Source organism: Equus asinus, chromosome 5 (assembly GCF_041296235.1).
Source record: "Equus asinus isolate D_3611 breed Donkey chromosome 5, EquAss-T2T_v2, whole genome shotgun sequence".
Taxonomy (NCBI): domain Eukaryota; kingdom Metazoa; phylum Chordata; class Mammalia; order Perissodactyla; family Equidae; genus Equus; species Equus asinus.
This window is the reverse complement of record NC_091794.1, coordinates 16,007,904-16,021,368: the sequence shown is the minus strand read 5'-3', so window position 1 is coordinate 16,021,368 and position 13,465 is coordinate 16,007,904. Positions and strand designations below refer to the sequence as shown.

The 13,465-nt window shown below is 38.7% G+C and overlaps 1 protein-coding gene across 9 annotated transcripts in view; it reads right to left on the bottom strand.

Annotated features, from left to right (window-relative positions):
- GRAMD1C (GRAM domain containing 1C) overlaps positions 1–13,465 on the bottom strand; it is an 87,071-nt gene that overhangs the window by 646 nt on the left and 72,960 nt on the right. For all 9 annotated transcript variants that reach the window (XM_014838619.3, XM_070508859.1, XM_014838618.3 and 6 more), the window contains 7 exons: positions 12,581–12,699; positions 11,030–11,172; positions 10,122–10,225; positions 8,619–8,795; positions 7,404–7,461; positions 5,620–5,730; positions 5,284–5,389 (listed from right to left, as the gene is read on the bottom strand). In XM_014838619.3, the coding sequence (XP_014694105.1) occupies positions 5,284–5,389; positions 5,620–5,730; positions 7,404–7,461; positions 8,619–8,795; positions 10,122–10,225; positions 11,030–11,172; positions 12,581–12,699 (818 nt within the window). The remainder of the gene's footprint in view (positions 1–5,283; positions 5,390–5,619; positions 5,731–7,403; positions 7,462–8,618; positions 8,796–10,121; positions 10,226–11,029; positions 11,173–12,580; positions 12,700–13,465) is intronic.

Sequence of the window (13,465 nt, the reverse complement as noted above, 5' to 3'; positions counted from 1 at the left end):
TAGGACACACAACTAAAATATACAACTATGTGCTGGGGGTATTTGGGGAGAAAAAACAGTTTAAAAAAAGTCTTTAACAATATATATAATAAAATAAATAAATAAAACACCTGATTCCTTAGGGTCTGTCGGCGTGACTGCTCACAGTTCTTGCCAGTTACCGTAGTGTTGCACTTCTGCCTACAGCATACTGCTGCGGATGTTACCTCCATTAATCAGATTATCCAGTGTGAAAGGCGTGTTTCTTAAACCCTTTCTAAAGTTGCAGTGGTCTCCTCCTGAACTACTCAAGTTCCACTTCCAGCTGCTGCTTGCTATTACGCTCACGTTTGTCTGCACGGTCTGACACCCATCCCCACTGTCTCCAGGCACTTTTCCCTAATCATCCTGCCTCTCAACTCCCAAAGCTTCACTACTTACTTGACACTTAAGTGTTATACATGGACATCTGATTTCTCTAATAAATTGTAAGCAACTTGAGAGCAAGAATTATGTCTTATTCTTTTTTGTATTCATTCATTCAACAAATATTTACTGCTTATCCGTTCCATGCTGGGCAGTGTGCTAAGCACTAGGTATCCAATGGTGAACCCAACAGGCACTGTCCCTGCCTCCGTGGAGCTTACAGAGCAGTGAGGGATACAGAACTCAGACGGATGCCCACGTGCATAAACGTACACTTACACACTGTATTGTTTTTGACCTGAGCAACTGGACAATGGTAGTATCATTTTCTGAAATAAGGTCAACTAGGGGAGCATTAGGTTTGGCTTGGGGCGAAAACTGAATTCTGTTTTGGACATGATCAGTTGGGATGGCTACTGGCATCCAGGTGAGAGAGATGGACTGGGGAGTCCTTGGCACATGTGGTATTCCAAGTGAGGGAGGGGATGAGCTCGCCTAAAGAGGAAGTAGAGACTGGAAGAGAATCTAACAGGGAGCCCAGAGCACTGGCAGAAGAGGTCAGGTAGAGGGGATGATTTTAACGAGCAGAAAGTAGTTTTACATTTATGCTAAATGAAAGAAGCCAGTCACAAAAGACCATAGTATGAGTCCATTTATGGGAAATGTCCAGAACAGGGCAAACCCATAGAAATAGAAAGTAGATCAGTGATTGCCAAGAGCTGAGAGACTGAGGGGTGGGGAGTGACTGCTAATGGGTATGGGGTATCTTATGGGGATGATAAAAATACTCTTGAATTAGATAGTGGTGATGCTTGCACAACCTTGTGAATAGACTAAAAATTATTTAAAAGGGTGAATTTGATAGTATGTTCACAATTATATCACAATAAAGCTGGGGTTTTTTTCATGGTTTTAAAGAAGGCAAGATCAGATACATTTCAAGAAAGGAGTGGTCAGCTCTGTCAAATGCTGACGCTGTAAGATAAAGAAAGGTACATTAATTTTAAAAGCCAGAGGTCACTGGGGACCTTAGCTCGAGCAATATCAATGGAAATATGGGGGAAGGAAACAACGCAGGAGTGAGCTGAAGAGTGAGTGAGTGGATTGAATACAGGCATCCAATTTTTCTCCCTCCTGAAACCCCACTAAAAGCACAGTTAAAGGTTTTTTGTTTCTTTTTTTTTTTTGCTGAGGGAGATTTGCCCTGAGCTAACATATGTTGCCAATCTTCCTGTTTTCGCTTGAGGAAGATTTGCCCTGAGCTAACATCTGCCCCAATCTTCCTCTACTTTGGATGTGGGTCACCACTGCAGCAGGGCCAACTAGTGGTATAGGGCCACGCCCAGGAATGAAACACGGGCCACCGAAGTGGAGCACGCTGAACTTAACCACTGGGCCACAGGGCCGGCCTCAGGGGATTTTTTAAGGCATACATCCACAAGGGTGGTGAGAACAGAAAAGGTAACAACAGCAACACAACTTTGGAAACTCAAAAGCAGATGGATGACTTAACAGGCCTGAAAAAGCTGAATCCTGAGCTTACAATAAAGAAAGCTGAGAACCAACCAAATTTACCCTGAGGAATCCCCAAGAGCCGCAGGAATTGATGGGCAGGAATCTCTGGAAGTGGGACTGAAAAGGAAGGGGCTAAAATATAAGGATAGGCTGAAACTTTGGGCATCTACCCTCTCCTACTACCTGGGCAGAAGTCTAGAATTTTACTTTCTGGAGAGGACATAACAGAGGGTCTCTGGCTATCTGGCTAGGGGGACACCAAGATATCGCTAAAGACAGTGGGACTATACCAAAAACAGGGACTGTACGAAAAAGCATATACTAAATATTGAGACCATCCCCTCTTGCCCTTCCCTCGGCTCCATCCTGCCTCTTTCACTCAGCTCCTAAAATGATGGCACCCAGCCCTTAATCCTTCAGGTAGAAGACTGGGAGAGTCTTCTCTGTGGAAACTGACCAATCCAGAGCAAAGACCTAAAGATACTGACAGCAAGATTTCTCAACCAACAGCCCAGTCAGATCGACAGAGAAGTTCAGGGTAGACCAGCCCGACCCACATATTAAGAGCTTCTGAGCCAAACAGCAGACAACCAAGGACTTCAGATATCTAAAGAAATCCTCTAACCTTAAGGATAGAAATCAAGACAGGGAGAAAAGGATCTTGATGGAAAATGAGTATGCAAGAAGAAGGAAAAAAAATTTTTTTAATTATCAGTAATATGGTCAGAGAGATAAAGATATTATAGTCATTTAAGAAGATCATATTGTTATAAAAAATTTCAGAGAAATAATAGCTGTTTGAAATTAAAAACTTGTTAGCAAAAATTGAAAAGCTCAATAGAAGAATTTGAAGATTAAGTTGAAGAAATCTCTGAGGCAGCAGAACAGAAAGGCAAAGAAAGGGAAACTGGAAAGAAAATGTAAGAAGATTAGACAACCTGTCAACAGAAGACTGAGATGTGAACCACAGGAGCTGCAGGAGGCCAGGAGAGAGAGCAGAGGGGAGAAAACCGTCAGCCATGTAACTCACGACTTCCAGAACTAACAGGCGTGAGTTTCCAGATTAAAGGGTTAGGAATGGTAACAGCCTCAGAATTCTCAGGACTAACACTGGAAGGCGAAAGACAATGGAGCAATGCCTTAAGTGTTCGGAAGGAACGCTATTTCCAAGCTGGAATTCTATCCCCAGCCAAACTACTAATCAAGGGGAAGGATAGAATAAAACATTTTCAGGCAGATGAAGTCCTAAAATATTTAGCTCCATACTGTCTTTCTCAGGAAGCTACTAGAAGATATGCTCCATTAAAAGGAGGGAATAAACCAAGAAAGCAGAAAACATGGGCTAAAGGAAACCGAGGAGATGGGCACAGGAATCCCCAGGACCACAGCTGTGCACCCGCACAGAGGGCCACCCGACCTGACAGGAGCCCGTCCGAGGCTCCGCTGAGAGAATTCCTGAGGAGAATGAGGATTGTGAGAGGAGATTTATGCAGCAGACAGAGCTTTGAGGATGAAACACTTACAAACAATACGACAATCTAATCAACTGTAATAAGAGGACAATTTCAGGGATAAGGAAAAGCACAGAAAAGAGAAAACAGTCACGGTTTATTCTATGTGTCAGCTCAGAAGGGCAAACTCAGTCAAAGCAAAGCAAACACCGAATACTGATCTAACCAAAATTATAACCTTCTTGGGAGAATGGAGGAATTCGAAATGGACGCAAGAAGAGGCGAAAGAAAGGAAAACCAAAGGCTTGTCTTCTCTAGTAGGAAGTCAAAAGAAAATGTCTAAAACTGAAAAATCAAGAAGTGGAAATACATGCTTGTTGTTTATAAATATGGAGGTAAATACCAGAAGAATAAAGTAAAAGAGTTAAAGATTGTCGTCTTTGGGGAAAAAATGGAGAAGAGGGTGCTGAGATTGCTACTTTTCTGAACAAACCTTGTAGAACAAGTTAACTCTTTATGTGAACGAGTGATTTTGGTGAAAATAAAACCTTAAAAAAGTGAATGGGCTATGAAGGATAAAGTAGTGTGACAGCCAGAGAAGGCAATTCTGAAAGAGGCTGACTGTGGAAGGGAGTGGAGAGAGAGGAATGGATAGAGAAGGATGTGGATGATGTGGGCTTTGCAATGTCGGAGAGAGCAGAGCAGAGTGAGGCGCTGATGGTAGACATCCAGTTCAGTGAGGGAGACTGAAAATGGGGCACCTCGAGGGGTGATGGATGGAATCTCCGCTAACATGTGCAGGGGCCGCTTCCCACAGGCAGAGGGATGCTCTTACGGGCGTGGAGAAGAGGACGGTGAGGAGCGATAGGAAGGCTTGGAGATCTGGTTATAGAAGGAGAGAGAAAGTCTCTTTTCTTCTTGAAGCACAGTCATCCGTCGAGAGTGAGGGGGAAATGGGAGGAGAGGACAAGGAGAAACCTGAGAATATGATAGACTCCTTGCTGAGAGTCTGAGAAGAAAGCTACTAAGAAACTGTAGAAACTGTGCATCTGACGACAGCTGAGTTGAAGCTGTAACTTTCAGTGCCTCACATGATATCCTAAGAAATGCTCAACAATTGAATCTTCTAAAAAACAAACCAATGCATAGAAGAAAAGGATGGAAGGAAATAAAATATTAACAGTAATTATGTCTGAACGCTACAACTATAGATTTTCTTCTCTTCTACTATTCTCTATTTTTCAATTTTGAAAAGTAAGCTTGTATTATAATGGAAATACTACTCTTTATTTTTCAAAAAGAGTCTTAAGTTTTGGCTCATGGAACTGAGCAGCACATACTGATGATGCTATGTCCAAGAGATGTTTATAGCAAAACTTCAGAATAACCTAAAAGTTCATTCTTCACTGGAGAACTGGTAGAATAATTATGGCACATTTATACAGCTGAATTCTTTGCAGCTGTTAAAAGAAAAGGAAGTGCTTTATATGCTGATATGGAAGTATCTCCAAGATACATGGTTAATAGATACAAACAAAATAACTGTGTACACAGTGTCTACCATTTCTATAAAAAGTTAATATCAAGCATAAAATTTTATATAGAAAGATCAATAAAAAGAATGAGGTAGATATATACATGCTGATATGGAAGCATCTTCAAAATATATTACTAATTAAAAAAAGAGAGTATACAATGGTGTGTATAGTATGCTCCCATTTTGTAAAAAACAAAAAAAAAATACGAGTGACTATATACATAATATGCATAATGCAGAAACTGGCAGACAGTTGCCTCTAGGAGGGGGATTTCTTCAAATAAAGGTATAGGAAATATTCTCTTACACCCAGAGGAGCACCTGATCCGCACTGGTCTGAGAGTTCTCCATACTGTGGTGCAGACAGCTGCCTACCTGTTCGAGCATCAGGATGGAGTCTCGGAGCACTCCTTTTAAACGGTGTGTCTGATCTTTGTTCTTCTGAATATTTTCTGCCCTTGACGTCATATCAGAGGCTAAACTGAAAGAAAAACGCCATCTTAAAAATGAGGGGAATAGCTTCCAATCTTTAATTTATAGAAATCATCAGAACCCCATAAATTTGCAAACAAAACAAAAAATTAGATAAACAAAAAAAAGTTTATGACTAAAGAATAGTTAGCAGACCCAAGTCTCTAAAACTGGAATTAAATTTTCTGCAACTAAAGAATTACTGAAATAATAACAGATTCGGGGGCAGGGGGGACTTACTTTAAAGATTTCTCTTCTTGCAGGTGGAGACGGTAAAAGGACTGAGCAGCATATTCGATCTTTGACAGCTTCAGAAGCAGAGTCACATTCAACAAAACTAGCAAGAGCAAACTAGGCAGAGCAAATCAGACCTGGTTAGTCCCCTCTGATCCAGACCCGGAGCACTGCTAGTGCAGAATACACACGCAAAGCTGCAAAAATGTGTATTATCTAGACTAGTTTCCAATCATTGCTAATATTTAAATCAATTATCCCTACTTTTTTTGTATGAAATAATTACTTTAAGTATTAAGTGAATGTTTAAGAAAAAGTTGGAAGGTAACTAGAGTGACAATAAACAGGTTGGGATTGTCCCTGACATCTCTCCTTTCCGCTAGGAATCCCAGTCAGTGTTGATGTGCGACGACTAGCTTACAAATCTACCAGGTAAGCTTTCAAGATCTATTTTTGGGCGCTTTTGGCTTAAGCAGTTATACACTCATACTGCTGCACTTCAAACAGGAAATTAAGATCAATGTGGACGTGATCTTAGGTAGATCACGATGTACCTCTTCTTCCCAGTGGAAGCCAAAACAAATTTAAAAAATTACCATTCAGTGAAAATTTCTAGTTCAGCTTAGATAAAAGAAGTATCAAATCCCAAATGTACATTAATGGTGTCATATATATACTGTTACCTGCTAAATGAACTTACGCTATTAGTTCTCACAGCAGCCTTTCAACTGACTGGATATATTTCTTTTACACGTATATGGAAATATATAGGTGGCATCTTAGCTCTCATTTTTTCCATTAAAATATTGACTTGCCCTTAAAAATATATAGTATTCACTTTTACCCGTCCAGAAGAGGATTTTTTAAAAAATAAAAAATAAAAGTAGTAGCAAGAAAATCAAATCTATGAAATTATTGTGGCACTGAAATAGTATATAGATCAACAATTCAATATCTGACCATAAATATTCTACAAAATAATGCAGAAGATCACTGATAATATTTACTACTCAAAATCGTCATAGCAAACTGACTTAAGCAGAATATGAAAATCTTCTACAAAAGGCGCAACAAACATTTTCTATGTTCTGAAATGTATAATTAGAAAAAACAGGTGATGGAAGAACTTCATTCCAAAAAATATTCACCCGGAGTATCTCACCCAGTTAGAACCAATTCATTTAAATCTAATGGACTACCGAAGATTCGAAATGAGCCCTGTAGACAAAGGTCAAAATGTGACTAGCTCAGTAGATTCCTATAGATCATTCTGAGATTCAGACTAATTGCCCCAGTATTTCTCACCATGTGAGTGAGTGTTTTAAAATACTGATTCCCCAGCCCTACTCAAGACCTATTGACTCAGTCTCCGGGTCTGGGGCTGAGAAAGCTGCATTTTAGCAAGTGAGTCTTAGAAACAATAAAGGGTAAGGACCACTGTTCTCATCAAATAGCACTACCGGGATTTCATCAGCCTGCATATATAAATATTCCCTTTAAGTTTATGGAACTTCCCATAAAAACCTATGATGGTAGAAATAAAACAGATTAGTTTAAAAAATAAAAACATTTATGAATGTGTACTTGGTATTCCCTTAAATTTAATAATTCTTCCGAAAATCATACATCAAAACTATGAGACTGCAGGATATAAAATTACTGTTTTTGTAGGCCAAACTTGGTCAAATAGTGGCAATTTCCAATGATAATGTACAAATGCATTCAAATCCTTTTGGAAACTCTTAGAAGATGAGACACAAGCACAATAAGCATTCAAAACAACTACTTACAAAATACTCATCACCACAATAAGGGCCGTGTTACAGCTTTCCATGACCTTCTTCTTTCCTGCAGATCACACACACACACACACACACACACACAAGGCTGCATTAGAATCAGGATTGTGATTACAACTGGTAAAAGTTAATTTCATTTGAAAGAAGTGGAAAAAGAAATTTTAAAAATTATTTGTAAAGATAAAGTGATTTAGGGTGAATTCCCCACATCCCTGTTTTCATGTCTGATGTCCTGAGTAATATAAAACAAATCTTCAAAATGAAAACCTACATCAGTCCTGCAAATTTGGGGGATATTACAAATTAATTTACTCTAAAATTAAATAAGCAATTCAATACATCATGTACAATCTCTAAGTAAGTTCCATCTCAGCAATAATATTTGAGCTAGGTTCAGGTACAATGCTTCCCTCCTTAAAAAAAAGTTTTCTTAATCATTCTCACCTGTTCTCTGTTGCCCAAACGCTTATATTCCAAAATTAAAGAGCCATTAAGTGATAGATATCTAACACTTATTTCACACTTATTCACACTAAGATATAAGACTAAGAAGAGGATTTGATAGTGTAGAAGGATGAGAAGGAATGACAGCTTTATAGCTCTGAGAGGGAGGCAGTAACAGTTAGTAGAGGCAAGATGTCTTCAAAATTGAGAGTGGGGATAATGAAAGTCAAATTCCACCTCAGCAGTTTTGCTGGGCTGGCCCTGACAGTACATAAAGATTAAAAGCATATAATTATTGTAGTACATTCAAGGGTACAAATCAAATATCTGTAAATGCTGGGCGGGAAATGAGTGAGCGAAGCATCCAGCAGCTGGGATCAGTGGTGGGGACTGGTGACCAGGGAAGCACAAACGCCGTCTAATGGGACAGCTACCACTAAGCTCCAACCAACTGTTGCTATGAAGGGATTTGGGTCCAGGGCTATCAGATTTGATTTTTATATAAAAATGTCCAATTTTTAAAATACCATGTGGGCCCAATAAAATACTTCTATTGGCCATATGCCCACCATTTTGCAACTGCTCCTTTTTACTTATATATTAGTTATCTTTATAGAATTCAGTGTTTGATAAACCTTATCAGAAAAGGCAAGGAGAAAGGGAGACCTCTTAACTGAAGTGTCTTATAAACAAGAGGCATATTCTGCTTCACATAAATAAACTAACATCTTTCATCCCCGTGTACCAGCAGGTAACAGCTACCTGTAACGTGCCCTTTGGCATCTAGGCCCACGTCTCCAGAAGAACGCTGAGAGGAAAGCTTAGGCACCGTTTCTGCTGTTCGGTTGAAGGTTCGCCTTCTCCTTCGTACCCCACTAAGTTTTCCAGGGTCTTCAATGGACTGATTTAACACAGATTCTTCCATTAACAAATCTGATTCTAAGAAGAAAAAAGAACTCTTTAGATAGTGGAGAAAGCTTCTCAACTATAAGATACACAAGGTGTGGTTGCTGTTTTGTTCTCAGTTTAGTTTTTTAAGCCTTGGTAAGTTTCTTTAACTATTACTTAGGTTCTTATGGCCTAGATTCAAACCTTACTCTTAATGAAAAGTTTTGGAGAGTACAGTGATCCCATAATGAGACTTCGTTATTCTAGGAGAAATGAACTGTATTAATAAATGATGGGATCATCAGAGCAAATTTGCCATGTGCTCTATTAAATATTAATGTAACGAGTTCAGTTATGGAAACAACAGGCTATCCACTTACATTGAATCATTAGAAAGATTTCCAAGATAGATAATGGTACGTGATTGTCAATCTCAAAGAAAGGCATAGCATATAATAGTTCTAATTTACAATGAGGGTTTGCAAAAAAGGAAGCACTAGAAAAGAAAATTTGCAAACAACCTAAAAACCTCATTTTTGTCATTTGTTTCAACCTTTTCCTTCACCATATTTTTTTATTAGAAGTCCTTTATCCAGTGGCCAAACTAATTTTTGAGTTTCATTTTCTTTGCTCCTGATAAAGAGCTTAATAATAAAAGTCAGACAGAAAAGCAAGGAAAATAAATAACCAAAAAACTAGACAATGAAGCCTTAAATTACCTGAGCTGACTACCAGATTTTCTTTAACTAAAATTAATTGTGCTCATGTATGTGTATTTTTTCCCTCATGTGTATTTTAAGGAATATCCAAATAGAACAACTGTATCACTTCCCTCAGTCTAAATCCATACATGCGCATGATCCATTGCTAAGTGGGCCTGCACAGACCCAGGGAAGCTGTGCTGGTGAGGGAGGGATGGACTCCGCAGACCTTAGAGAGCACAAGGGCATATTTATGATCAAGTTATGCAGCCTCTCAGTACAGCCAGCCTCTTTGGCTCCTCAAAGAGGCAGGGAGTGTGACAGCTCCTAACAGTGTGATCTCGGACAAGTCACTTAACCTCTCTCTCTGTTTCAATATTTCTTTTTTAGTAAAACGGCTAAAAATAATAGTACCTACCTCACAGGGTTATAATGAGTTGATATTTACAAAGCACATAGAACAATGTCTGGCATGTAATAAGCATTAGATAAGTGTTTGTTGAACCAATGAAAATTTAAAGTTTTGAAATTCCAAGTGGGGTAGTTGGAACCACTTCAGTGGGAGTCATTCCAACATCATCTACCGGTTCCTGCTATGAATCCAAATGAAGAATCAATCCATTTCGTTAATAAATGCTGTCTTTACAAAAATAGATAAACAAAGAAATTTACAAACCAAGCTGTTTGAAATAGTCTTCCAATGAACTCCAGGAATTCTTCTCAATTAAAGATTTGACAATGGCCCATGGTTGTTTCCTGTATTTTAAATCTGTGGAAACTCTAATAAGATAAGGAGGAAAAGAAGAATATCTATTTAAAGGGCAGAATTTAGTTTTTTTAACATTATAATTACACGTAAGATTGAATTCCGTGAAAAGCCAAAAGGATTCAAAGTCATTAAGATTATAAAAGAAAACTTGTTCGCTGATAAAGACTGATAAAGACACGACTGTGTGCTGTTAATAATTCCATCAAATTTCCCTTCTAAGTACTCGGCATTTTATTTCTTTCCTTTCTCTGGCCCTGAATTTTCTTTACATAAATAGCAATAAAGGTTCAAATTAAATTCTAAATGTTCTAAATGCCTTCTATAAAAAATCTCAAGTGGTCATTAGTTGAAAGTAACTACATTAGCTAAGACTAGGCCAAGCATATAATGGCCCCTCAGTATCTTTAATGCACTCACACTTCTTATTTCTCACTGCAGCAGAGTCCTTTACTGCCCGCCACGTGCTCCTCAAGAACTCCCAGCCCCCTTGCCATTAAACTAGGTCGTGTGCCCAGTTCTGGCCACTGGACTGTGAGCACAGTTCTACAGCTCTCTTTCTGTACAAACTGAAACGACACGTATTCTGGATTGTGCAGCTCCAGGATGACAAAGCTGCCATCACTTTGGGATGGCACTTTGGGATGGCATCACTTGAGTGATGGGCCCCACCTCCCTGCTGACCGCTGGTGGACATGTAATTTGCGCAAGAAATAAAGCTTTGTTGTGTAAAGCTACTGCTAAGATTTTAGGATTAACATGTTACCAGGGCATAATCTAGCCTATCCTGACTACAACGCGCCTTAACGACAGCTCACCTCAGCCGGCATTTCTGTTTTGAGGATCGGATGATATGGTATCTATTCAGTGTATAGAAGTAATCATGGTAGGGCACGTGGTGTGTCAGTACTTCTGCATCTACCAAATAAAACCGTGCTTCCCGACTTTCTTTATACAGTGTCTGCCAAAATAAGATGAAAAAAGTTTTTGCAGATACATGTTGAATATATCAAATTCCTTGCCAATTTAGAACATATATACTAGAATTCCTCTTCACAAATTACAAAAGACATGAGAAGCCCATATACAAAGCCAGAAGGGCTTCCATATTTGCTGTGTTGTCTTTAAATTGAGGAGACGGGAGCTGGATAAATAGTATTTGCTGTCAATTCATTGTATAATTATATATTTTTTTCTTTAAGGCATGAAGAGGAGAAAGGAATCATATAATCTCTTGTGTGTATTACTAGTTTACAAAGAATGTCAAATGTTCCTGGTAGGGGGAAAAACTCAAAATTCAATGGAACCAAGCAAGGACCCCACCCCAAAATTCATCAAAGTTTAACAAATCCACCCTTCACCAAAAAAGAGAAGGAAGAGGACAACCAGACAGAAACAGCACTTTCCCTCAACAGGATTTGAAGTGGCCGAACCGTTCTCATGTGAACCACACCTTTCCTACCTGTCCTCTGAGGTTATGAGACTCTCCTACACCAGAATGCCAAGCTTTTCTTAAATGTTTGAAAATCTTTTGAAAAAAACTGTCTTTTTTAATACCGATGGACAAAAACTACACTAGCATAACTAGCTCAGATGTTGCTAGATATTTTCAAACTATTTGCAGAAAAGATACACTGAACTTCAACACAAACGGGCCTAACACAACTCCCACTATAAGACAACGCCACACGGGTCACAGAGTACAGCATTAGATATCTTGTAATCTCTTCTCCATATGTCACAGCAGCCATCTAGTTATTTGGCCCTAACTTTTCACACGATCCCATAAATCAGATTCCAGTAGTGTTCTTTTTTAAACCATTTATTGTGAAAAAGTTCAAATGTACAAGAAGAGTGAAAACGAAGTCGAACGAACACTTATAACTCATCAACCAGCTTCAACAACATTAACTCCTGCCCAGGCCTGTTTCATCTGTACCTTTCCCCACGTTCCCTCCCCCACCACCAGCCTCTGCCTGGCCAGACTACTCTCAAAGGATATCCCAGACATCAATACAATTTCATCCATAAACACATCAGTGTATCTCTTTGTAAATTCTTCAGTACGTCTCTTTAAAAGATAAAATTATTCTCTTTAAAATACAGCTACAATATCATTATTACATATAAAAAATTAACATTTCCTTAAATCTCATAACTACCTCTTTACAGTTGGTTTACAGCTGGTTTGTTTGAATTAGGAGTGGGTTGATATGGTTGATTTGCCTCTTAAATCTCTTTTTAACCTGTAACAGTTTCTCCTCCCTTTTTTACTTGCCATGTGTTTGTTGACATTGTTTTGTAAATTGGTGACTGTAACAGGCATCTTCTCTCTTCCCACACGCATGATACTAACAGAGCAGACATACCTGCTTTTCGGTGGCAGTGGTGCATTTTCCAGTAAGTGGATTATTAAGGACTATTGTGTAAGTCATGGTTCTCAGCTGATCACCTCCAGGTTCTACATTCCAAGGGGTCGATACGACATCTAATCACAGCAAACATAAAATGAGTTAGTTGTAGAAATCTGAAGGGTATGACTTAAAATAGAGTCAAAGAGGTAGTTTTTTAATTATTTAAATTTTTATCTTTGACCTGTCCCAACTTCCTTGACATTGTGTGTTAGTTAACATTAAAGAAAAGGAAAATTAAATGTTAGGCACTCTTCTTATACGTGACAGATTCCCCAACTCTGACCCACTGACTTCTAAATTGTTGTCCATTAATACTTTTTCTTCTCTTTAGAACATAAAATTAAAAGTTGGTTCATCTGTAGGCTTCTTTTTAAAGTCCCCAGTACCTATGAAGAGAAGTAATGGTGCCAGCCTTATCAAACAGAGACAGAACAACACTTCAACACTCTCATCACTGAGGACAAAGCCTTGAAAGCCATTTGTCCTTACGCAACAACATGACCTTGACCCCAACTTGAGAAATCATGTCAATGAGAAATCATGTAATGTTAATGGCTTATCTGCCAAAATCTTTAATCACGGAAGGGGCAATACAATATAAATAACCATACAACCTTTTCTATATTAAGAAAGCTATATAGGGTAATCTCTCTGTATTTATAGCAAGTTCTTGGTCAGAATTCTCTTTCATTTGCTTAGCAATAACACAGTGAGTAGAAGCACACTTTGAACAGAAATATATCTTTAGAACACAGCACTATACAGTGAAGGTCATTTTACAAGCTAAAGACTAGGAAAGTATAGGTAACAGCATCATGAACTCTACTCAAAGATCTGACT